Raw genomic sequence first — 23,693 nt, 5'->3', positions numbered from 1 at the left:
AACATTTATTGACTGTGTTCTTGGGCAAAATGCGTTTTGTCGACCCCTCGAACCAAACTGTTTGCCTTCGGCCTTACGGCCTCGGGCAAACAGTTTGGTTCTTGGGTCCGACAAAACGCATGTTGTCCTCGAACCCAGTCAATAAATGTATAATATTAAATTATGAAGTTTACCAAGCCATTACAATATACCTAACATCAAATTACAATATCCCTGATATTTAATTATAATACAGCTAACATCTATTTATAACATTCTTCCCATCTAATTATAATATACCTATTTTACTAATTAGATAACAATTAGATTTTAGGAAAAAAATAATTAGAAGTTAGGTATATTATAATTATCTGATTATAATATACTTAACATCTAATTAAAAGTTACCCAAATTCTAGTCTCCAGCGTGCCGCATTGGCTAGAGCATTTACTCTAGAGTAAGGAGTTGTATCATGTTGTAAATTTTGAATTTACTAGGGGGAGGTAAATGCAAAATTTACATCATGTTGTAAATTTTGCATTTACCTCCCCCTAGTAAATTCAAAATTTACAACATGATAGTTGATCCCTTTGTCGCGGATTCGAATCTCACTGCGGGACTTGGAGACCGGTCCTACGTGGAGACCGGTCCTTCGGAAGACACCGTATTAACCGAGGTCCCGTATCGCAGTAGGTACTGACACGAAAAAGATCCCTCATGCACTGCTCAATTGCTCTCAGCACTGAGTATAAGTCTAAATTTTCAGCCTTCCATCGGTAAGTGGTGGCGTCTCAATATGAGTGAAAAATTCTCAAAAGGGACGTTAAATAAACAACCAGAACAAAAAATCTAATCATAATATACCTAACTTTTAATTACAATATAACATCTAATTATGATATACTTAATATCTTATTATTTTGATGAATGTGATTATGTGCTAATTACCTATACATAGCGTGTCTTAGGATTAATTAATCACATCTTTATATTTTTATATAAAAATGTAACAAAATCGGCTAAAATCAGCATTTTATCTTAAACAAATCAATAGAATAAGAACATCTTAGTAATATTTTATGATGAGGCCCATAAGCCACAACGCTCACCTGAGTCACATTTCTTTAAATCTTTAATGATTTCTAGAGTTTTAATTCCTGCTACTTGAATGTGCATATTGGGAATGCTTTTATATCAGTATCCCTGCTATTCTGCAAAACAGTGTGTTTACATTTTTTCTGTTGGATCTGTTAAAACTTTGTTTCCTTTTTACTTCCACACAATATTGGGGGATCAAGATTTGAACGAAACAGAATCTACACAACATGAGGAATCTAACTACTGGTTTCTCTGTTGAGATAATTTTTTATTCTATTAAATTCCTAGGAAAAATGTTAACCCGCGAAATATTAATTTAGAGTCATGATTTTATCAAATTTGATTCGAATACAACATCAGGATCAAATCTAGCTAATTATGGTCCTTTTTTCTGAGGATGAAAAAAAAAAAGAAAAATCTTATAAGAAACTTTGATCCTTACTGTGGCTCCGTCCTTATGGTTTGTACAAAGGTAATTCTACACTACATGAGAATGTCACATTGTTATGTGATATATTGTGATTTCGCAGTTCTTTTTAAGAGTACAAATTATAAACTTTTCCTATATATCCCTTTGTACATTGTAAAACTTTTTATGTTTAACTGTGATCCCATACAGCTAAAAGTGTTTAAACGATGTTTACATGTCATTTATTTCACTACTTATTATTATGGCATTTAATTAAAAAGGACGTCACTCTTTATTTCAAGAAATTTAAATCCCTTCGATTCTAAAATTCTCTGTGTTAACTTTGGTTTAAATTGACTAAGCGGTTCATGAGAAGCGGTACCAAATTTGAAGGTTTTGAAAAGAACAACTAATCTTAGCTTCCTGCTCAGGTGAGCCAAATATTTGAACCCATTTCCAAAACTTCCTGGTACATGTAGCTATGTCCATTATAGAGAGATCTGTTATCGAAGAGCCTTTTATACCTCCCCATAGAGGAGAACAAAAGACATTTAAAAGAAGATATCTTAACTTGGGGAGGAATAATTCTAAAACACATCTGTCATTCAAAATGTCTGAGAGAACGAATCATTTACATAATGACAAACACAGATCATAATCACACCCCTTGTGTCGTTTGTACTTGAACTTATTACATGGTCTAGAGTGAAAATGTCCAATTTGAATTCGTTCGTTGAAACGAAACAATAAAACTTTGCAAAATACAATCACATATGACTGAAACCATGCGTTTTTTAAAGGTAATTTTGTTGTTGAATGCTCCTCATATATTCATTTTTTTAATTTACTTTGTTTTCAATATGTATGTTTTTTGTCTCGCTCGATTTGAAAAACCTTTTCTTCATTATATGACTATCTCTGAGAGTTCAAAGATGATAAAAGTTTTTATTTCGTTTGTTTGTTTAATGTTCCTTCGAGAATTTTTCACTCATATTGAAACGCCACCACTTGACGATGGAGGGCTGCAAATTTAGACCTGTACTCGGCACTTACGGCAGTGATGGATCTTTTATACTGCGAGACGGGGTCTCGGTTTCTAAGGTCTCATCGGAAGGATGGATTCGAATCAGCGATGTAAGAATCAACTCCTTACTCCGCGACTCTAGAGCGAACGCTCTGACCACTGCGCCACTCTAGTGATTATTTTGTTGTATGTCCTGTATGTATAATGTCAAACAAGGATATCTGACCGAGGTTCATAAGAAAAATGTTTAACTAATACAAATACTTAACTTTGTCTCATATTTGTTTGTTTAAATGGACTTTTGAGCATGTTCACCGTTCGTTACTTTCTCATTTTTCAGGCACTCACCTTGCAATATCATCAATAGGTTGTCATGTATTTACAACATACGTAGTTCCTGATGACAAGATTTGTCTGACAAGTTCGGACATAGATGCTATTTCTTCTGTGTATATAAATGATGATCTCAAGTTGGTCTCATCTGAAGGAAGTCCTGTGTTATTGTCAACAAAGCCATGTTCTTGTCCTGGATCGCTTTATATCCATGGTAACTGAAAATTCATTATGAGAAACAAAGAGAGAGAGAATTAAAGGGAATTTGTTTAAAAAAACACATGTATAAATTGTAATTATTTTATTTTCAGACACTATGCCAGGACTTTACAATCAGAAATTTGTAGATCTCCGTCCTTCAGGTCAACTTGGGACATTCAACTGTGGAGATTTTTACCTTATTTCTTTCAAGTATTTAAGATACTTCATGAATACCAACAATGTTGACTTCTGCCTAGGTAAAATAAAGCAAATTGTTGTTGATATTGTTGTTAATATCTGGAAACTATTTATAATTCTCCAAAATAAATTTTGATTACTTATAATCAATGTAATTTATTTTACAGATGTGAATACTAGGATATCTTGCAAGACTCTTGATACAACTGGAACCAATATAGGTAGATTCTTTAAGAATTAATTGTTTGGCATGTTTGCACGAATATAAACTCTCTCTCTCTCTCTCTCTCTCTCTCTCTCTCTTTACAGACAGCAGTTTAAAATCGTGCTCAGAGGTCCAGCCCGTCTTAATGGAATCAAAAGACGGCAGACAGTTGGAGCCAGTGTTTCTGTGCCTCTTTCCTCCGTTAGCTGATGACGTAGTATATGACGTATCATGGTTCATCAATGACGAGGAATTGTCCTGGGCGGTATCTACTTTTGTATCGTACCCTGACATAAACTCTACTGCTCTCAGACCCTCCAACTGGACCGGAAATTACTCACTAAATTTCGAAGTAGGCCTAAATTTGGTATTTTTATAGATTTGCTATTGGGTTAAACTATTGGTTTACAAATGTATACGCCATTATGATTTGTAATGCTAACGTTATGTAATTTTTTAATAAAGAGAAGTTCAGTTATGAAACGTACGTACGCTTTTCAATATGTGGATCGGATAGTAGTGTAATACAAAATAATGCATGTTTTCATTTTTATCTTTTTAAAAGCACATTAATTACTAAATTTTCTGTCATTTTTTAGGTTGCTTGTGCAGTAAAAGCATATAATCCGTCCACATCTGTTTCTGGTCCAATTTATAGAAGCCCAAAGTTCTTTGCTGGGATTAAGGTACATATGTGATACATTAATAGTTCAAATCTAAAGTTCAAACTTATCTATAACTAGATAGTTATAGATAAGTTTAAACTTTAGATTTAAACTTTTAATGTAACATATGGACTATACATACTGTGAACCAACTTTTATCATTAACTCTTACTTTCTTACATTCGCAAATTTATCTCTTGGAAGATGAGTTACATAATTTTGAAGTTTACAAAAAAAGGATAATCTGTCGTGAAAATGAATACTCAGTAGTCGATAAAAGGGTTTTCTACGCTTTTCGCCACTAATTGTTGGTATTTCAGTATTTATCAATATGTCACAGCCGTAATTATTTGCTACTCCTTTTTTATAACAAGGAAAACAGCTGTTGGGTTCGATATATCTATTTTAATTTCATGGTAAGACTAAAAAGGTGACCTGTAACAATAACAGTAATGAAAATAAATGAATACTCTCTCATACTTATACACTCACACATTAAATTATTTTAATATATTTTAGCTATTCTGTTCTAACTATCTTTAAGTGGATAATTATTTTATAATGTATTTAATAATACAAAGCAACGGTGGTAAAAAATTTTACCGAATAGATATTTAAATTGTCCACATTATGAAATGATAGACCTTATGGAGAAGGAGAGGAATTCTTCCTTACTCCTGGCTGTCCTAGGGTGGAATGAATTAGTTAGGGTATTTGGCGCCAAGCATGCGCACCTGATACCAAACTAGTAAAACCACTCACACACTCCTAAATCCACCAATGAGCATTCAAACCCATGAATATGAATGAGATATTTTATGAATGAACACATATTAAATTCCAGAGGACTGTAATTCACCATGCTTTATAGATGAAAATGATGATGAACATAATGAAATGATGATTAGTTATTAGGTCATTAAATATTCAATCATATATAATATTTATTGGAATAATAATTTATTATTAATTTATAAATTATTGTATTTAATAGGTAAAATTACATTTGACTCAAAAAAATTCAAGATTGCATAGTGTTTGATAATACTTGAAATATTATAGTGTGAAGTTATAGCATACCCATAATGGCATCTAAGACCCGTATCTAAAGGAACTTTCTTTACCAACTTCTTTATTTCTATTACCTGATAGCCAGAACAGAAACAGTATTACGTTAGCGAGGGAATTACATCACAGATTAAACTCAGCAGCACTATGCCGTTCAGTTGTCCATTATCCTTAAGTGAAGAAATGCGAGAGGCGTTTTGTACGTATTACTTCTTTGTTTGGACACCATCAGAGGATAGCTGTAGGAATGGGATGGCTAGCAATGGGATAGCACTGACTAACCAGCCCTGTGGGGTGACGTTTAACTTTAGAGACTGGGGCAATAGAAGTGTACATATAAATGTGACAGGTTATGTAGATGGCATGATTAACTACAATGACAGGACTACATATCTACACATAGCGTCAACAAGGAATCCCATGGATCCGTTGGGAATATGGGACAATCTAAATGTTGAAGGAATTGCGGTAACCTATTTGTTTCATCAACACTTTGAATTATTTAGCAAGCCTTCATATTCGTCAACCGTTTATGCCCATTATCATTATCTCTCGTAGGTTAAAGTGGGTGACCGAGATATATTGGTGATCGGTCGTCAGTGTATATCCTCAAACGACCCACATATGACGACATTTGATGGGAAACGTTGGGAAAACCAGAGAACTGGAACATTTGTTCTATATCAGCACAAAATATTACCGTATACAGTAAATTTTACGGTGTCTTCAGAGAACATAATTGTATTATTCGGTGCAATGTTGTTATGATACACAGTAGTTCTAACATGGTTATATGGTACCATTTAACATTTTAAATTACGCTATTGTATCCGCGATTTAATTCCATAATTATCTAGATGTTTGTGAACTGTAAACGTTCTGCGCAGGTACTCACTCAGACAATGTTTGCAATTTAAAAAATGATCACATCTTTATCTGTTTATTGTTAACAGGTCCATGTTATTTATTCTGAATGTATGCCATGGCGCGCCACTTGCAACTGTGGAGTAGCAATCAGAAATGGGTTTAGCTATTACATCGTCAGGACCTGTGAAATAATTTCGTTACAAAGTACCAAATTGCTCTCAGTTCCTTATGAGAAAGAGCACCTCTGCGAAGCTACCGACCTCAAAATCGTAAAAATTGGAAAGTATTACACTGTAAGTGAAGAGTCTGTTTATGAAAAACTAGAGTTTTTATATATTTTATAATTTCAAAGTCTCTGATGTGATTAAGCAATGATCACTGACCTTTTTCACCAAAAGGTAACCCTCCCATCTGGAACACAAGTATCGTTCTACATCTCATCTTGGAATAACTTTATCGGGAGTGTGAGGATCCGAGCTTCTGTGTCAGACATTGAGTCGTCCCTAGGTTTGTGTGGATTTACTAATGGCGATACATCTGATGATTTCATCCCAAAAGACGCCAGCCATCCCACTGACTCCAGCACATTTGCACTGTCATGGCGGTAAATACAGAACAATGTTTGCTTTGATTAACCGACATTTCCTGATGTCATTTTCATCCAGATGATTTCAGGTACAAAGAAATATATTTCTTTTGTAGAATTTCAATGGATTCCAAAGACAGTCTATTTTCAAAGTCCTCTTCAATTTTAGAGGACACGTCATGGATGTACGTATATAATATTGGTAGATCTATAGAATTTTCATTGAGAACGCACTTTTCTTGTCAAATACACATTCTACATCTTTCCATTTAAGGTATAGAGTTGACATGCAACCAGAATCTAGGGAGACCTACTGCACATGCGCTCAGAATGGACCAGTAGATACTTACCAGTTTTCCTTACCAAATGCAGTTCATTGTAATATGACGTCACCAAGTCAATTATGCGAGGGAGGTAACTCTGTTAATACGTTGAATTTATGTTCAAATTCAGATGATCGCAAAAGAAGGTCAACAGACGATACAGATAATGTGGATATAGAAAGTGAATTAATATACGATACAGATTACAACGAATCTGCTGTTATAGAGGTACTTATATTTGACCACGAACAAATACAAAACATTTATTTTAATACACATACATTTTACAAAACACTTATTTTGATACAAAACAAATCAAGATTAAAAAAAAAACTGAATCTTTTACATATCAAACAATCTATGCGTTTTGTTGATATGTTGAAGGTTGCACAGTGGATGAATGGCTGGGATGAAACATCGGCGACAGAATTTTGTTCGAAACAATTTGACCTTGACTCCGCTGTAGATGTTTGTAACAGACTGGTCAACATCAGCAAAATACTCTTTCTTGATGAATGTGTTGCAGATATAAAGGTATAATTTAATGTGGTAATGAAAATAGTTTATAATTTGGGAATCTGTTAATTTTGAAATTTAAAATAAAGTGGGGTTTTTTTTGTGAAAGAATTATACATATGTTTGTTTTTTTTTCTATGACATTTTTATTACATTTAAGATTTCTGGAAATACGACTTTTATACAAGACACTTTAAAAACACTGAAAGGTTCTTGTCTGACAGAAGCAACGAGAAACGAAGTTTTTTACGTTAACCAATCGTCTGATGCAAGTGGACTGACTCTATTTGATTACATTTCATCATTTTTATGTCCCGGCAATTGTTCCGGAAATGGACTGTGCGTGAATGGTATTTTCTATCTGAGAATCCAGTATGAACAGAATATATTATATATAAAGTATACTGAAATAGAATTGATATTTAAAGGAAATTTAAACTAAATTCTCAAGTAACGATCCATCTTAATTCGGGATTTTTGGTTTTTAGTCTACTCTCAATATGCATCATGTTGTTTTTAAAATCGCAGCATTTCTTATAAATACGAATAAAATAATTTGGTAAGAGTTCGTAAAGTAATAGGGAACTTTATTTGGAGATTTTTGTTTTAGCCACATGCTCGTGTTTCGATGGTTTTCTTGGTACCGATTGTTCCGGAAAACTCTCTGTCCCCCCAAAAGATTTTCTACTACCGTTAAATGGATTATGTGATATCAGTTCCAGGGAGTGTCTCAAAACAAACATCATGGGATTTTTTGACGTGGAAAATGTTACAGCAAAGTTTGAATACTTCAAGGTAAGAAGAAATTATGCATGGCGATAACTCTGTCTTGTTACATTTTGCATTCACACGATTTATAATCTATCAACAGGTAAAGAGTAATGAAATCCAGAAAACTAATTACGTCATAATAGAAAACACAACTTACTATCACTACAATAAGATCTCCGCAGAAATACCCAAACCTCCGGGTTCACTACGGCGAAGGAGAGCAGCAACTGCAAAGTCAATGGTGCATGGATGGAATATCTCACTCAGCTATGACGGGAAAACGTACAGCAGTCACGTGACCATGCTAATATTTAATGGACAGGTTTACAAATGCGACGTTCAAACACTTGCTTGCAATTCTTTAGTGAGTACTACGTTTCGGTAAAAACTTTATTTGATGCTATGGGATTTTTTTTTGGTACTTTTTTGCATTTAAAAAATACCTCAAGTTTAAGCTTATCAATTTTATTACCAGAATCAAATATCTACAGATTCCTCGACTGATACTGGTATGTAACACTTTACTATTTAGATTTTAAGATGAATTTTTCTTTTTACTAGTTCTTCGTGCTTTATGTAAATGACATTCTTTTTTAATTTTATTATAGAGACTCACATACATATCCTAATAGTTGGCATAATAGTGGGATTCCTTGTGGTTGTCATAGTAACAACTATTGTTGTCTTGAAAAAATTTAAAGGGTATGTATATCTAGTTAGTTATGTACTTATTCTTTAAATCAAATTAAACAACTGCTAAAATATTTTTATTCTATAAGGAATTCGGTTGTTTCTACTATCAACATATCGAGGGATCGTAAAGTTCCTGTTCGGCAAGAAAAATTCATGCCATCAGTAAAGATTCTAAATGACAGACATGGTACAGTAAACGTTACATTGTTTAAGGAGAAGACAGAAATCTGTGGTTCTGTTGATGTCTTCTTCACCCCCAGTCCTCCTCCTGAATACAGCATACCACCACTTGGCCATCGCTTCACCCCCAGTTTTTCTCCCGAAGTCAGCATACCGCCACTTGGCCATCGCATGGAGTCCAATGAATTTAACTCTTTGAGCATCGAGTCCTATGATTAATAATATTCACTTACTGTTCTATGCATGAAACATTAATGTGAATATTATTGAAATGTAATTTTGTGCTTCCACCTATAGTCTGTTTTTTTCCTAGATTTTTTGTTTGTTTGTCTGTCTGTTTTTAATTAAATATAGTACTAAATGCATTCTTTATGTTGATTAGATTTTGTCGGAGCCGGTTCATTTTATTAACTTATTAACGATGGATTGGATTGGTCTTCTGACTGATTTCGTCACAAAAAAATTATTGATATTCCACTTTCATTTGTCAAAATTACTGCATTTGGTACACGTTAACATGTATTTCTAGCTTCGATTTGGCTTAATAAACTTGCATTTCACTGTATTGTTATTTATTAAAATGCTTAATAATTTAAATAAATGATTGTTATATGACTGTATCTTGGACTCTGTTTTATTAGCGTCATTACCTTTGCGTAGATGCCTGTTGTAAACCCTATTTTTTACGTAAGAGCATCAGATTGTTCTGTCCAGGCATGGGCACGATTACTGAAAAAATATAATCGATCAATAATCGATTACTTGGGGAAATTTTGTGTAATCGATTATTAATCGATTACACTCATTTTTGTCTTGTAATCGATTACTTTGGATGATGTATTCGATTAATAATCGATTATTTCCAAACTTTCATCCCCTCAAATATATCAAAGCGATATTTAAATGTTAAATGGTAATGTAGATGATATCCACTGAAGTTTGAATGTGTTCCTGCAGTTTCAGTGCAGATTCTTTTAAGGTTTTATTCTGGTTAATTTCATATTTTAGACTTAACATTCTCACTAAATGCCCAAATGAGGGATTCTCTACCATGGAAAGTGGAGACATGGTTCCTACAACAAACTATGCCAAGGAATTAATTATTCCTTTCAACCTTGGATTTGAACCTACATATTTATTGACTTTTGTTGCAGAAATTATAAAATATTTTATTGTGAATTAGAAGTCTTTGGACTGCCCGCATTTTGGCAGTACACATAAAACATTTCTGTGTCTTTTTAAAAAAAAAAAAGTAAGTAAATAAGAACTCTTAGTAATAAACATGTAAATCAAATGTGCCTTTAACTGTTTAAGTAAAACCAATAGCACAATTTCATTCTAAATTGAAATAAGTGTTTTGAGAGCTATTAATTGTTTTAATAATTGTTTGTCTTCAATGGAACCATCAATTGTTAAATATTGTTTGTCTTCAATGGAACTATCAATTATAAAAGTTAAACACTAGGTACACATAGTTCACAGTTTACACCTCAGGGGTGTCTCAGTCAATTAGCCAAGATAAGCAAACATGCCATTACTCTCTCTCTTTTAAATATAGACACTTACACATGTTACATGCATAACCTCTCACTGACAAAAAAAAAGTAACCTTACAATTTTGAATGAAAACATGAGAATGATTTGCAAATTTTAAAGTTACTTAATAAAACACAAGTTTGAAGTTGATTAAACATTTTCAGAAATGAATAAGTATTTCCATCTTCTTCTTTTTCCAAGTACAATGTAGTTTATTTACTAAATTATTTATGTTTAACACATATTTTTAAATCTGTTTTTGCTATTTACATGTATAATTTTCTAATACAAGACAAAATTTTTCAACATCCGAAATAGAAAAAGGGCATGCAGCAAGAGGACAGTGGAACAAACGTTAAATGCACACAAAAAATCTTTATATTTTATTAATAAATGGTTAAAATACACTTCTGAATTATTTAATACTAGACCAGTAGGCTTATAATACACATTTTATTGAGAACATTTATTAACCTATGATAATAAAAGTTAGGAAATCAAAATATAGCACTTAGGTGGTTTGTATTTGATATTTATCACGTTTGTGTGTGACTGACTGGAATCGAAAAAGTAATTATAATTACATTGAAAATTTTAGCTGTAATCGATTGAATTACGATTACAAGTGAGCGAAAATCTCTTCGATTACAGATTACTGTCGATTGCTTGAAAAAAAAGTAATCATTACAATCGATTACGATTACCCCTATGCCTGGTTCTGTCAAGTAAGTAAAAGGCTTAATTTATGTTCGTTTCAGTCTTTATACTATCCATAAACTATAAGTATGCATTTCTTACGTTATAATTTATATTAACTTTGATCATTTCTTAGATACAATACACAATAAAAAAATTAATTCAAATAACGGACAATATAAAATTAAATATTTACAGCAGAGGAGACTAAATGAATAATTTGCAAGGATATTATTTTGCATATCATTAATCATGGTTTCTCACCAGAAGAAGTCAACAGGGGAAAATATCTGATTGAATTCTGATTGCATGATTAATAGGTTTCAATGAATAATTCATATAAATTAATAAATGTTGTAAATAAATATTGAAATAAATATTGAAACGCCTGCACTAGAGTTTATACTTACTCTTCTAATATTACATTAGGTACAAGATGATGTCAGTAAACTGTATTAAGATTCACTCGAATAGTATTTATCGTATAATATAATTCAAAGTAGACTTTCTTTTCGATGAACATGCAGCCGTGAAATAGCAGAAAAGATGGTACGGTGGTGTTCACGGCTGGCGGATCTAAGTTACTTGCAAATTTTAATGAAACAGACAACAAGCAATCGTTTAATTATTTGACAAAACGTCATTGGTGAACAATTCAATCAAAACTTGATATAAGTGATATAGAAGAAATAAACTGTAACTGATTAAAAAGCAAAGTGTGCAAATTGTTTCCGTCAGTCCCCAATCTTAGTTTTGAAGGAAATTTCTAGATTGTCATGACATCGAACCCGATGTTTAAAAGAAAAACACTACATATTAACACGAATGTAGAACAAATTATGCTTTGGTGTAAATGGGCATGAAAATAATGGTATAGCAATCATTGATAACACTATAAGTAGCGGATATATTTATGTAACGAAAGACTATTAGTAGGTTGTGCCAATCAATGTATCATTCGCCACTGAGAGCATCAACAAACAAAGTTTTTAGATTTTTTTAAGGATTGTATTTCCTTGAATATTAAAATAAATTACCCCCATACCTCCTATATTGCTTCTTACTCTTAATTTTATAGACTTTATACTTTTTTGTGACTTATAGGCGCATGATTTTCTGTGTATTTATATTTATTAGAATTGTGAAGTGCCTCTTTATATTCTTTGTATTTTATTTACAGTCATTTTCAACCATGGTTTATCTTCAGTCCGTTTACATGATATTATACATTTGCTTCTGGTGTGTGTATATCAACTGTGATAACACATCTTACATTGGGGTGTGAATATCACACTGTGATATCACATCTTACAGCTAGTGTGTGTATATCAACTGTGATAACACATCTTACATTGGGGTGTGTATATCACACTGTGATAACACATCTTACAGCTGGGGTGTGTATATCACACTGTGATAACACATCTTACAGCTGGGGTGTGTATATCACACTGTGATAACACACCTTACAATTGGGGTGTGTATATCAAACTGTGATAACACATCTTACAGCTGGTGTGTGTATATCACACTGTGATAACACATCTTACATTGGGGTGTGTATATCAACTGTGATAACACATCTTACATTGGGGTGTGTATATCAACTGTGATAACACATCTTACATTGGAGTGTGAATATCACACTGTGATAACACATCTTACAGCTGGTGTGTGTATATCAACTGTGATAACACATCTTACATTGGGGTGTGTATATCACACTGTGATAACACATCTTACAGCTGGGGTGTGTATATCACACTGTGATAACACATCTTACAGCTGGGGTGTGTATATCACACTGTAATAACACACCTTACAATTGGGTGTGTATATCACACTGTGATAACACATCTTACAGCTGGGGTGTGTATATCACACTGTGATAACACATCTTACATTGGGGTGTGTATATCACACTGTGATAACACATCTTACAGCTGGGGTGTGTATATCACACTGTGATAACACATCTTACAGCTGGGGTGTGTATATCACACTGTAATAACACACCTTACAATTGGGTGTGTATATCACACTGTGATAACACATCTTACAGCTGGGGTGTGTATATCACACTGTGATAACACATCTTACATTGGGGTGTGTATATCAACTGTGATAACACATCTTACATTGGGGTGTGTATATCAACTGTGATAACACATCTTACATTGGGGTGTGAATATCACACTGTGATAACACATCTTACAGCTGGTGTGTGTATATTAACTGTGATAACACATCTTACAGCAGGTGTTTGTATATCACACCATGATAACACTTGATTTGATTTTTGATTTGAACATATTTTATTGTAATAATACATACAAAAGGATTGGATACACGTTCTTTCAACTTAATAAATCCTCTCCTTATTATACAAACAATGAATACAATATGATTGTTATAATAAATAAATTGAGATAATTTACGAAAATTTATGATGTACATGTAATATATATGAAAATTATAAAGACAAATACTCTGAGTAATCTACCAGAGCTCTAATGTTACATATACACTGACCTCAATGTTTATTGAACAAGAACAAGATAACACTTCTCACAGCTGTATCAATAACACCACAAACAGAATTAATACACAGCTATTTCATTCACTCTTATTACAAAGTTAGGTATCAACGATATTCATATACTCTGGCATTTGTCTACTAAAACTTGTTGAAATTTGTCACCAATTTTTATGTATATATCTGTATACAATTGTAAAATTGTGATGAGATTAATAAATCAGTTCAAACATATTGTGTTAAACAGCATTTATAATGTCTGTATACTACATGTACTTACATACCGAACAATCCTACTTGAATCTTGAGCTTCTCTAGTGTTACCAAAATTGTTTTATCACCTTTACATGAAAGAGCGGGGGGGGGGGGGTTCAGATAGGGTATTAAATGTAACAACATTGAATTTTCAATATTTTGCATCATATCTTGTTCACATAATCGATAACACTATTTTCATTCGTACCACAGAATGTTACACTACTAACACAATCATCATAATGTCTACCTTTAACTAATCGAAAAAAAAGAAACAGATTTACATAATGTTAACAAGTAAAATTGATGCAAAGCATCAAATTGGCCGCAAACAAATTTAGCATTTTATAAAGTACACCACTATTTTACTAGACGCGGTGATGGACAACACAATAAATGCCAAGTGTAGAAAAAATATCCTTGTGTAAATCGCAGCGGTAGCATATTCACAAGAATATTTAATAGTTTCACCAACTTTTCAATTTCAATTCATAACTTATTATCCGGAAAATCATAACGATTGCGTTCATATCTTACACACTCCCATGCTGGGGAGTATCTATTGTAAACCCTTTTTATATGGTCATAAATTAATAATTATCTGATGAAGAATAAAAATTAAATTGAAGCATAATAATAACAATTAAGACTTAATTGAAAGTAATTTTTTAAGATATTTTACTCACAATTTTTATGCATGTTATTGTAAATGAATTATTTTACAGAACTACTAAAGAAATAACGTCTATTTCCCCAAGAGCACTTTCTAACACAACCACAAAAAGATTGGCCGCTGCTGCTGCCGATAACAATTGTCTACCGTAATGTTAAGAGAAGTACATTTATCTTGAGCTTTTATTTCAACCATACATATGTCTGAAGTGAAAGGTAGTAGTATGTCTGTAATAAATTCATTAATATTATCGTTGGTGTATAATCAACATTATCTCCACATCTGGCATTAAAATCTCCTAATACAAATATACAACCATGAGTAATATATTTAACAAGGAGATCATACAAGCATTGAAATGTCTTGGTCCTCTATCTCATAGAAAACGCGTCCATGGTGAGGAAAATAACGGTAAACAGGTTTATCACTGAGCATAAGATTCAGTTTTAACATTAACATAGTATCAGAGATATTTTTAAAAAAAAAAAAAAAAAAACTAACATATTTAAATATTTCTTTTTAAATAAATTATTCTTAATATCCCTCTACCAGACCTGTGGGGTGTTTTAATGATTCATATACATCCAAGAAAATGATGTTACAATCACTCTCTGTTATCCAACTTTCAGAAAGACAGACCACATCTCCCGTATTAAGAATATCTATTAAGTCACTTTCTCTTTGTTTGTTCTTATGCCCTTTTCCAATTTCCAAGTTAGTACACGAAGGGGAATAGGACCGCGGATAGTATGCCGGTATGGTAAATCGCGCGACGACGTGGTTCTATCTTTCCATGGGCATACCAGCAGGGTAGAAGCTCTTATTTTCAAAGTTATATTTATTTAAAATTTTGACTTAAGTCTCAGTTTACGGTCTAACCAAGTGGAGTATTTAAAGATTATTACAGATCAATTTTTCACAATTCTTCAGCCATTTCTTAAGTAAATGCTAGCACTGTTTCAGATACTACTCAGAATCTATTCACGATAAACTTTTAACGATTGTTAAACGCCATGTCTTTTAAATAGCATAATAAATGGGCGGATATTCTTTTACAGTTCTATTTAATTTTGGCGATCTACATAGATTGATAATATTCATTGATAATTGTGATGATGTTTTCAATGCACTGAGTCAACATTTGCATTTAAATTACATTGAAACATTGCCATTGCTTAAAAAAAAACAACCGACGAATTTTAATATATTGGAATACATTTAAATAATATTTGAAGTTAACGATGATTGTGAAAAGCATTTTCCTTTTTGTCGTCATTTCTATAAAATCAGGTGAGTTGTATATTTCTTAACACTATATGTATAGTATGTCATGTTAAGTTAAATTCAATCGTCTGCTCTTCAGACTTCCTGTTCAATAAACCTCAGCCATATTTATTACATATACTGGTAGTCTGTGTTCAGCATATTCAGTAGAAAGATAAGTGTTTAAAATAATTTTCATTTTGCCTGGATTAAACAATAAAAATCAGTTTTATAAAAGACAATTTCTATGTTGAATACAATAGGTTTATGTAAATTCTAATGATCTCTTTATCAAAGGTTCTTCAATCGGTCTCAATCCAAACGTTCAAACTTCGTTAGAGCAGCCCTCTGATGGTTTGATGTTGGAACCAGTCTTCCAATGTGTATTCAACTCATTAACAGATGAATTTTTGTATGATGTTCAATGGTTTATTGATAATAACGAAATATTAGAAGCAGAGTCACGTGATGTTCATTTCAGTAACGTGAACACTACGTCATTGAAACCCCACCACTGGTCAGGGAATTACAGCCTTAATTTCAACGTATGCACGATTTTCACTCTGAGTAAAGTTAATTTATAGTGTGCTTCTGTAATTAATTTGGTTTCTTTTAATTAATGAATCAAGTAATTTTAAGAGGTTAAAGTGGATACAATTAAAATTCTGCTTGTATAACTCATTATTTCCTTACTTAACAGGTGTCTTGTTCTGTGAAGGCTAAAAATATCACCTCTGGGAATACCACTCTGTATAGCAGGAGCTCCAACTTTCTGGCTGGAATAATTGTAATTTGCTTCCATGTCTTCCATTTAGCAAAGTTTTTTTAAAAATACAATTTATATTTAAATATCTATCTCCTTATTGTTTTTTTCTTGCCATTCTTTAATATAAAGCAATATTTCAATTGTATATTTTCTCATCAGCCAGAATCATTGGAATATTTAGTTAAGGAGGGTGACTCGGTGGAAGCCTCTCTGACGAGTTCGTTACCTCTGAGCTGTCCTACGTCATTAAGTGACGCCATGAAGAAGGTCAACTGCAGGATGACCCTGAATGTTTGGACTACAACTGAGGAATCCTGGGAAACTTGCAGAAACGGACTGGCAATGGGAGATTTACTACTGAATAACAATGCATGTTCAGTGTCTCTTGATTTTAATGAAAATGGAAATACGACTGTTGTTTTCAACATAACTGGATACGTTGACGGGATGATAAATTATAAAAATAAAACCAGTTACGTTCGATTCAGTATATCTCCTTATCCTCATGACAGTTATGGAATCTGGGAAAATATCAGTATTCCGGAAATTAAGGCATGTAAAAAGTTCATCTATGTCTTAGATACAAGCACATGTATATAACATATGTGCATACAGAAATCATAGTTACAAATAACATTTACTTTCATGAAATAATTTAATAAAACAATGAGGTCCTTGTTCTATTTCAGGTTTTTGTTTTCGACAGTGACAGTCTGGTGGCCCGGATGTTGTGTACATCTTATAACGATCCTCATTTGACAACATTTGATGGAAAACAATGGGACAACCAAAGGCCAGGAGAGTTTATCATGTATAAACACAAATATCTACCATATTCAGTAAGTCAAGGCAAGATGTACAAAGTTAAATACAAATACCAACCATACACTTACCGTCAAACACAAATATCCACCATACCCTGAAAGTCAAACACAAATATCTACTATACTCTGAAAGCCAACGCAAGGTATACATGTACTATTAAATACAAAAATCTACCATACACTGAAAGTCAAACACAAATATCTTACCATACTATGAAAGTCATACACAAATGTCTATCATATTTCGAAAGCCAAATTAAAATATCTACCATTCTCCGAAAGTCAGACACAAATATCTACCATTATCGTAAAACCAAATACAAAAATCTTACCATACTCTGAAAGCAAGACACAAATTCTTAGAAATCACTAATGTTCGTGGAAGTTTTATTTTCGATGTTTCCGTGGTATGAAGAGACCCGCGAATTCATGTCCTCCACAAAATGTAACATTTCAAATGTATAACAAATCATCATTTTGTCAACCACAAAATTAAATTCCTACGAACAGACCTTTTTTCCTGAAACCACGAAACTTGGGTCTTACGAAAATGTGATTTTACAGTATTTACAAATATCTACCATACTATGAAAGTCAGACATTAACATCTACGATACTTTAAAAGCCAGATACAAATATTTACTGTACTCTGAAAGCCAGAGAAAATATCTATCATACTCCAAAAGTCAGGCACAAATATTTAATACACTCGTAAAGTCAAACACAAATATCTACCACTCTCTGAATGTCAAACACAAATATCCACCATACTTTTAAAGTAAAACACAAATAGCCACCGAACTCAAAGTCAGATATAAATATCCACCATACTCTTATAGTAAAATACAAATATCTACCATATACACTTAAAGTCAGATACATATATCCACCATACTCGAAAAGTCAGAAACAAATATCTATAAATGTCTATCTACCATATACACTTAAAGTCAGATCAAATATCCACGATACTCGATAAGTCAGAAACAAATATATCTACCATACTCTAAAGTCGATACAAATATCTACCATACCCTTAATGTCATATATAAATATCTCTACCATACTCTTAAGTGGATACAAATATCTACCGTACCCTTAATGTCATATATAAATATCTCTACCATACTCTTAAGTGGAAACAAATATCTATCATGCCCTTAATGTCATATATAAATATCTCTACCATACTCTTAAGTGGATACAAATATCTACCATACCCTTAATGTCATATATAAATATCTCTACCATACTCTTAAGTGGATACAAATATCCACCATACCCTTAATGTCATATATAAATATCTCTTCCATACTCTTAAGTGGATACATATATCTACCATACCCTTAATGTCATATATAAAATCTCTACCATACTCTTAAGTGGATACAAATATCTACCATACCCTTAATGTCATATATAAATATCTCTACCACACTCTTAAGTGGATACAAATATCCATCATATTCAGTAAGTCGCACTAAAACTTTCATATTCGGTATTTACACAAAATACATAATATACGTATTCATTATTTGGTAAAGGAGTATTACTACAATTGGACATTTGTAAAATGTAGCAACACAAATATCTATTGTACTCCATAAAAGTTGTTTTAAAGTTATATCATACCTTTGATAAATTGTTTGATGAACCATGCTTTCAGGTAAATGTGTTGTTTTCTTCTTGTGTTGCTGGGTACGCTACGTGTAACTGTGGTGTTGCAATCAGAAGCAACTTCAGTCTATATGTTGTCAGGACATGTGCTCAGGTCTCCTTCAGGGAGACCGAGTTGTTAACTGTACCGTACGAGAAACTGACTCTTAACAGAACCACTGATTTACACATAGCCAAATCGGGAGGTCTCTTTGAGGTAAAATTTAAAAAAATGTAATCAATTTAAATTCAATCATTCATGACATTCATTTTTATCCTATTCACACCCTGAACTCTGATTGGGACTTTATGGAAATGTGTGAAAATTAAAACAAACAGGTACCCCATGCTTACAGTCAGAATGCAGTTTAACCCCAAACTAAAATGACATGACACTTCTTTCAAGGTCACACTCCCAAGCGGAACACGAGTTTCATTCGAACTCTCGTATGACAATTCATGGATTTCTAGTGTACGGGTTCAAGCAGGTATCCTTGATATCGGGAACAGCGAGGGCATGTGTGGATTAGCTAATGGAGAGCAAAGCGATGATTTTATACCCAGACAGGGAAATGTCTCCACAGACAACCATACATTTGCCTTATCTTGGAGGTAGATTTTGAAGATTTGATAAGTCATAGCACACGGTACCTAAGAAATAAACTACACATCGTTGATGAAGTGATATTTTTTTTAATTGTAGGATTCCTTTAAAATCCAAGGAGAGCTTGTTCTCTAATAATGCTGACTCAGTCCTGAAGAGGTATATGAGTGATCTCCCATTGCTTATGTACTTTTGTGCCAGAGTCTTTCTCTAACTTACGATGTTTTGTATTTTTTATTTTTATTATGTAAATCATTGAAAATGAGTTGTCCCTCTTAACAAGAGTTGGTAATTACCATCCAGAAAGATACAGTCAGTGTACCCGAGGACCTAATGGATCCGGCAATCCAAACATACACAACCTCTCTATACCAAGTATGCTTTGTATAGAGGGGGAGTCATTCACAGCGAATCTGTCCATACTGTCCAATCGAAATGTTAATGGCGACTTTGCAGATCCACTTTCTTACGACCCAGATTATAACGAGACAGAAAGTCCTCGGGTAAGATTATCAAAACATCAAATTTCAAAATGACAATTGGCTCTAGAGATAAGGAGTCATATTAATGAACGAAATTGTCATATATTTAGGCATCAGGATGGACCAATGGATGGACAGAAATTTCTGCTCGCACATTTTGTGAGAATTCTTTTATTAATGACGCTGCTGTCGATATGTGCGAAACAAGGGCGAGTGTATCCTCAAGTTCCTATGTGGAGAGTTGCATAGCTGACATAAAGGTATATTTCCCATAGTTACTGAATATAGCTCATTGTTTTGTTTTTTTTTTTCAAATTTATTTTTAATAATGATTCCAGTGGTTGATAAACTGAAAAAAAAAACCAAATTCTGCTCATAGGTAAATGGTTTTTTTTAGCTTTCAGGAAATACAACGTATCTACAAGATAGTTTAAAGACTTTCAAAGGTGCCTGTTTAGCGGCAGTGATGCATGATGAGACATATTACGTAAACAAAACATCAGATGGACGGTTTCTTGTCGAAGTCATCACATCTTTTCTTTGTCCACAGAATTGCTCTGAACATGGAAACTGCACAAATGGTAATTGTTCTCGATTTGTATTGCTTAAGATTTAATTGCAAGACTGATTTTTTTTTTTTACTTTATCTTTGCCTTTTTCATTTCTTACATTTCATGCACATACATGAAATTTGAAATTTTGAATGATGAAGATTTCTTCAACCAGATGAAAAATCTCGCAAGAATGGTTTGCCTTTGAGTTGGTCTATAGTTTTGAAAGACAAATCAGAGATTGCAATAAGGTAGCAATCTGAATGATACCATTTTCAGCTAGGTGCGCCTGTTTTGATGGATTTGTTGGTAGTGACTGTTCCACGCCGACCTCCACCCCTCCCGATGTCTTTATCCTTCCTTTCCACGGCCATTGTGATACAAACTCCGGATCATGTCAGAAAATCGACGTCATCGGATTCTTCCATTCAGAGCATATCTGGGCAAACTTGTCATGCTTCGTGGTAAATAAGAAAAATTCACATGTGAGAAATACATATGCTGATGTTCTGACAAAGAGAATTGTGTAACTTTAGTAACATACTGTAAAACAGTTTCTTTATGTACAGCTCTAGTGCCCAGATTATGTTCATAAATCCAATTATTTTGCTTATAAAAAAAAGTCACAAGATATTCTTAATATGTTGCGAAGCATGCACATTTTTCATATGGTTATCAATTACATTATACAGTCTTTTAAAACTGGGACTTTCAAGAGCCAATTTTATCTTTAGATAACAACAAATGGATCGATTACAACGACCACTGTCTCCGTTATAAAATCAACATATCATCACTTCAATCACGTGTCAATAGAATTACCCATGACTCTCCACAACTCCCAAACCGAGGCTGCACGTGGCTGTAACATCAGCTTAAGTTATGACGGTGTTGTTTTTAGCAACGAACAGACATTGTTAATATATAACAAACAGAAATACAGTTGTGACTTAGGAAGTCTGACTTGTGAAGAAAAAGCAGTATGTATTCAGAATTTATGTTCACTATTATTTTGAAGTGCTCGGGCTATTAAAGGAATAAAAACATTTTGGGACAATTCGGAAAGGAACGAATAATCTTAAAACAACCTTGACATATTAAAATCATTACATTTATTATCTAATTAACAAAATAACGAGTATCATAAATTAAGCAAAAATCTACCAATAGAAATCCAAGTTAGAGAGTTGAAATTTACATTTGTGATTTTCTATCCTATTATAGCTAGACACAAGTGATCCCGACGAATCAGGTATGTTGTGTTCCATTCAAATCTGAGATAGTGCACAATGTAATGTATGTGTATTCCTTTATTTATAATTATATATGTGTACTTATAAAGAATTTATCTAATTCCAGATAGAATAGTTTTGATAGCCGCCTTAGTGTCTTGTTTCTCTATTGTACTGATTTTCACTGCAATACTTGTGGTGAACAAATGCAAAAGGTATCATATTCCTACATATCTTAGGTCGTAAAATTCTCTCCTCTTTTAAATTACAGTAAAAACATTTTCTTATGTGTCTTTTTTTCTTACTAAAGCTATTTCCCATGCGCATCAAAGACATCAATGATACCAAGCCCCCCTCCCCGACAACACTCCATTATCCCCCAGAAGAAGAAAACTATAAAATTTGATGAAAACACCGATTTTTTTAACAATTCAATAATATCCAGTCACCCACCACTACAGCAGCAATGGACGGAGAAACGAAAGCCATCGTTCAGCTTTAAATCCAACGGCGTTTATCCACAACGTCCTCCCACTAGTCATTTCATGCAGAGCGATGATGGTTTTCTCCAAAATGATTGGGAAAGTTTTGGTCAATCTGCCCCACGGACACACAGACTACCCCCTATAGGAATGCGACCAAACGATGTTTCCGTTCCATCGATACCTCCCAGACGACAGGAACTGCCGCCATTAAGACGTCATCCCCAATCTCCTCTTTGAGTTATAATAAGTACATTCTTTTGTCAGCGGCAAAATTTAACAAAACTTGTGAATTTCATGGTTCCTGAAACATCAAACTGAGGAAATATGCAAGGATTCATCTGAGAAATTGAAATTGTTATAAAAAATCTTATCTTGAAATTTGCAGATTTTTAAATGAGAATTAAACTATGAATAAACTCTTGTTAAGGAGGGATTCTTCTCTTATTCTACTCATATTTCTTGTATTTAAAAATCAATGAAATTTTCATAGATTCAAAAAGACAATATCATTAAGTGATGGTATCAATTAGATTAAATTTGACCGTTTTATTTTAGAAACAAGGTCAGGTCAAGGTCATTATCTTTTTCTTTGACATTAAGAGTAAAAAATTACTGTTGCTAATCATGTTATGCCTACTTCTATTTTAAAAGATAAAATGTTTTTTCTTTTTGCACAGAAAGATGTTACCATATCGGGTCTATCAGATGATTCTACCAAATTAATTGACACTATTTAACTTAAATAGATATTGGCTAATCCGGATTTACTCTGTTTTTCTTAATTTTTAAGGATATATTAGTTATTTTTATATACTTCTTATATTTAAATATTTCTTATTTTTACATATGGTAAAATAGTCATATAAATATACAAAATGATACAAAAACAAAAAGCTTTGACCGTTTAGTAAGAGAGAAAAAACACTTTTTACTGATTTTTTGCTCAAATCTGTTTTAAGGTTGGAGGCTTTCAAAAGCTAACAAGATTGTAGTTTGTTTAGAAAATCATTTTTATTT

At 32.9% G+C, this 23,693-nt stretch overlaps 3 protein-coding genes across 4 annotated transcripts; all 3 read left to right on the top strand.

Moving 5' to 3' along the window:
• Positions 1-3,579: 3,579 nt before the first annotated feature.
• Positions 3,580-6,656, top strand: LOC133205053 (von Willebrand factor D and EGF domain-containing protein-like). The gene is made up of 6 exons (XM_061340794.1): positions 3,580-3,800; positions 4,048-4,134; positions 5,266-5,649; positions 5,740-5,889; positions 6,135-6,341; positions 6,447-6,656. Exons 1-6 carry the CDS (start codon positions 3,594-3,596, stop codon positions 6,654-6,656), a joined length of 1,245 nt encoding a protein of 414 aa, XP_061196778.1. The 5' UTR covers positions 3,580-3,593.
• Positions 6,657-6,756: 100 nt separating this feature from the next.
• LOC133206177 (uncharacterized) lies at positions 6,757-9,737 on the top strand. Of its 2 annotated transcripts, none has more exons than XM_061342107.1 (9): positions 6,757-6,819; positions 6,909-7,185; positions 7,342-7,491; positions 7,634-7,823; positions 8,084-8,268; positions 8,417-8,608; positions 8,720-8,753; positions 8,853-8,946; positions 9,024-9,737. In XM_061342107.1, the coding sequence occupies exons 1-9, from the start codon at positions 6,758-6,760 to the stop codon at positions 9,334-9,336; spliced, it is 1,497 nt and encodes a 498-aa protein (XP_061198091.1). In that variant the 5' UTR covers position 6,757; the 3' UTR covers positions 9,337-9,737. The 2 variants fall into 2 exon arrangements, with proteins under 2 accessions (XP_061198091.1, XP_061198090.1); XM_061342106.1 differs by having other exon boundaries at positions 8,345-8,608.
• Positions 9,738-16,054: 6,317 nt separating this feature from the next.
• Positions 16,055-22,913, top strand: LOC133205052 (uncharacterized). Its single transcript, XM_061340793.1, has 16 exons — positions 16,055-16,103; positions 16,374-16,621; positions 16,777-16,863; positions 17,002-17,394; positions 17,532-17,681; positions 19,333-19,539; positions 19,729-19,934; positions 20,026-20,065; positions 20,193-20,429; positions 20,519-20,668; positions 20,806-20,989; positions 21,239-21,423; positions 21,694-21,939; positions 22,184-22,211; positions 22,319-22,406; positions 22,502-22,913. The coding sequence occupies exons 1-16, from the start codon at positions 16,055-16,057 to the stop codon at positions 22,911-22,913; spliced, it is 2,910 nt and encodes a 969-aa protein (XP_061196777.1).
• Positions 22,914-23,693: the final 780 nt, after the last annotated feature.

The sequence above is a fragment of the Saccostrea echinata genome, unplaced genomic scaffold (genome assembly GCF_033153115.1).
Source record: "Saccostrea echinata isolate AGI-Se365-2 ecotype Australia unplaced genomic scaffold, CSIRO_AGI_Sech_v1 ptg000054l, whole genome shotgun sequence".
Taxonomy (NCBI): domain Eukaryota; kingdom Metazoa; phylum Mollusca; class Bivalvia; order Ostreida; family Ostreidae; genus Saccostrea; species Saccostrea echinata.
This window is presented reverse-complemented; position numbering and strand designations above follow the sequence as displayed.

Excerpts from the sequence above, each read along its gene's own strand:
- LOC133206177 (XM_061342106.1), top strand. The coding sequence starts at position 6,758 with ATGGATTCCAAAGACAGTCTATTTTCAAAGTCCTCTTCAATTTTAGAG. Across the intron at positions 8,609-8,719 it reads CACTTGCTTGCAATTCTTTA|AATCAAATATCTACAGATTC; the intron begins GTGAGTACTACG and ends TTTTATTACCAG. Across the intron at positions 8,754-8,852 it reads AGATTCCTCGACTGATACTG|AGACTCACATACATATCCTA; the intron begins GTATGTAACACT and ends ATTTTATTATAG.
- LOC133205053 (XM_061340794.1), top strand. The coding sequence starts at position 3,594 with ATGGAATCAAAAGACGGCAGACAGTTGGAGCCAGTGTTTCTGTGCCTC. Across the intron at positions 4,135-5,265 it reads AGTTCTTTGCTGGGATTAAG|CCAGAACAGAAACAGTATTA; the intron begins GTACATATGTGA and ends ATTACCTGATAG. Across the intron at positions 6,342-6,446 it reads AAATTGGAAAGTATTACACT|GTAACCCTCCCATCTGGAAC; the intron begins GTAAGTGAAGAG and ends TTTCACCAAAAG.
- LOC133205052 (XM_061340793.1), top strand. The coding sequence starts at position 16,055 with ATGATTGTGAAAAGCATTTTCCTTTTTGTCGTCATTTCTATAAAATCA. Across the intron at positions 20,066-20,192 it reads AGAGCTTGTTCTCTAATAAT|TTGTCCCTCTTAACAAGAGT; the intron begins GCTGACTCAGTC and ends ATTGAAAATGAG. Across the intron at positions 22,212-22,318 it reads AAGTGATCCCGACGAATCAG|ATAGAATAGTTTTGATAGCC; the intron begins GTATGTTGTGTT and ends ATCTAATTCCAG.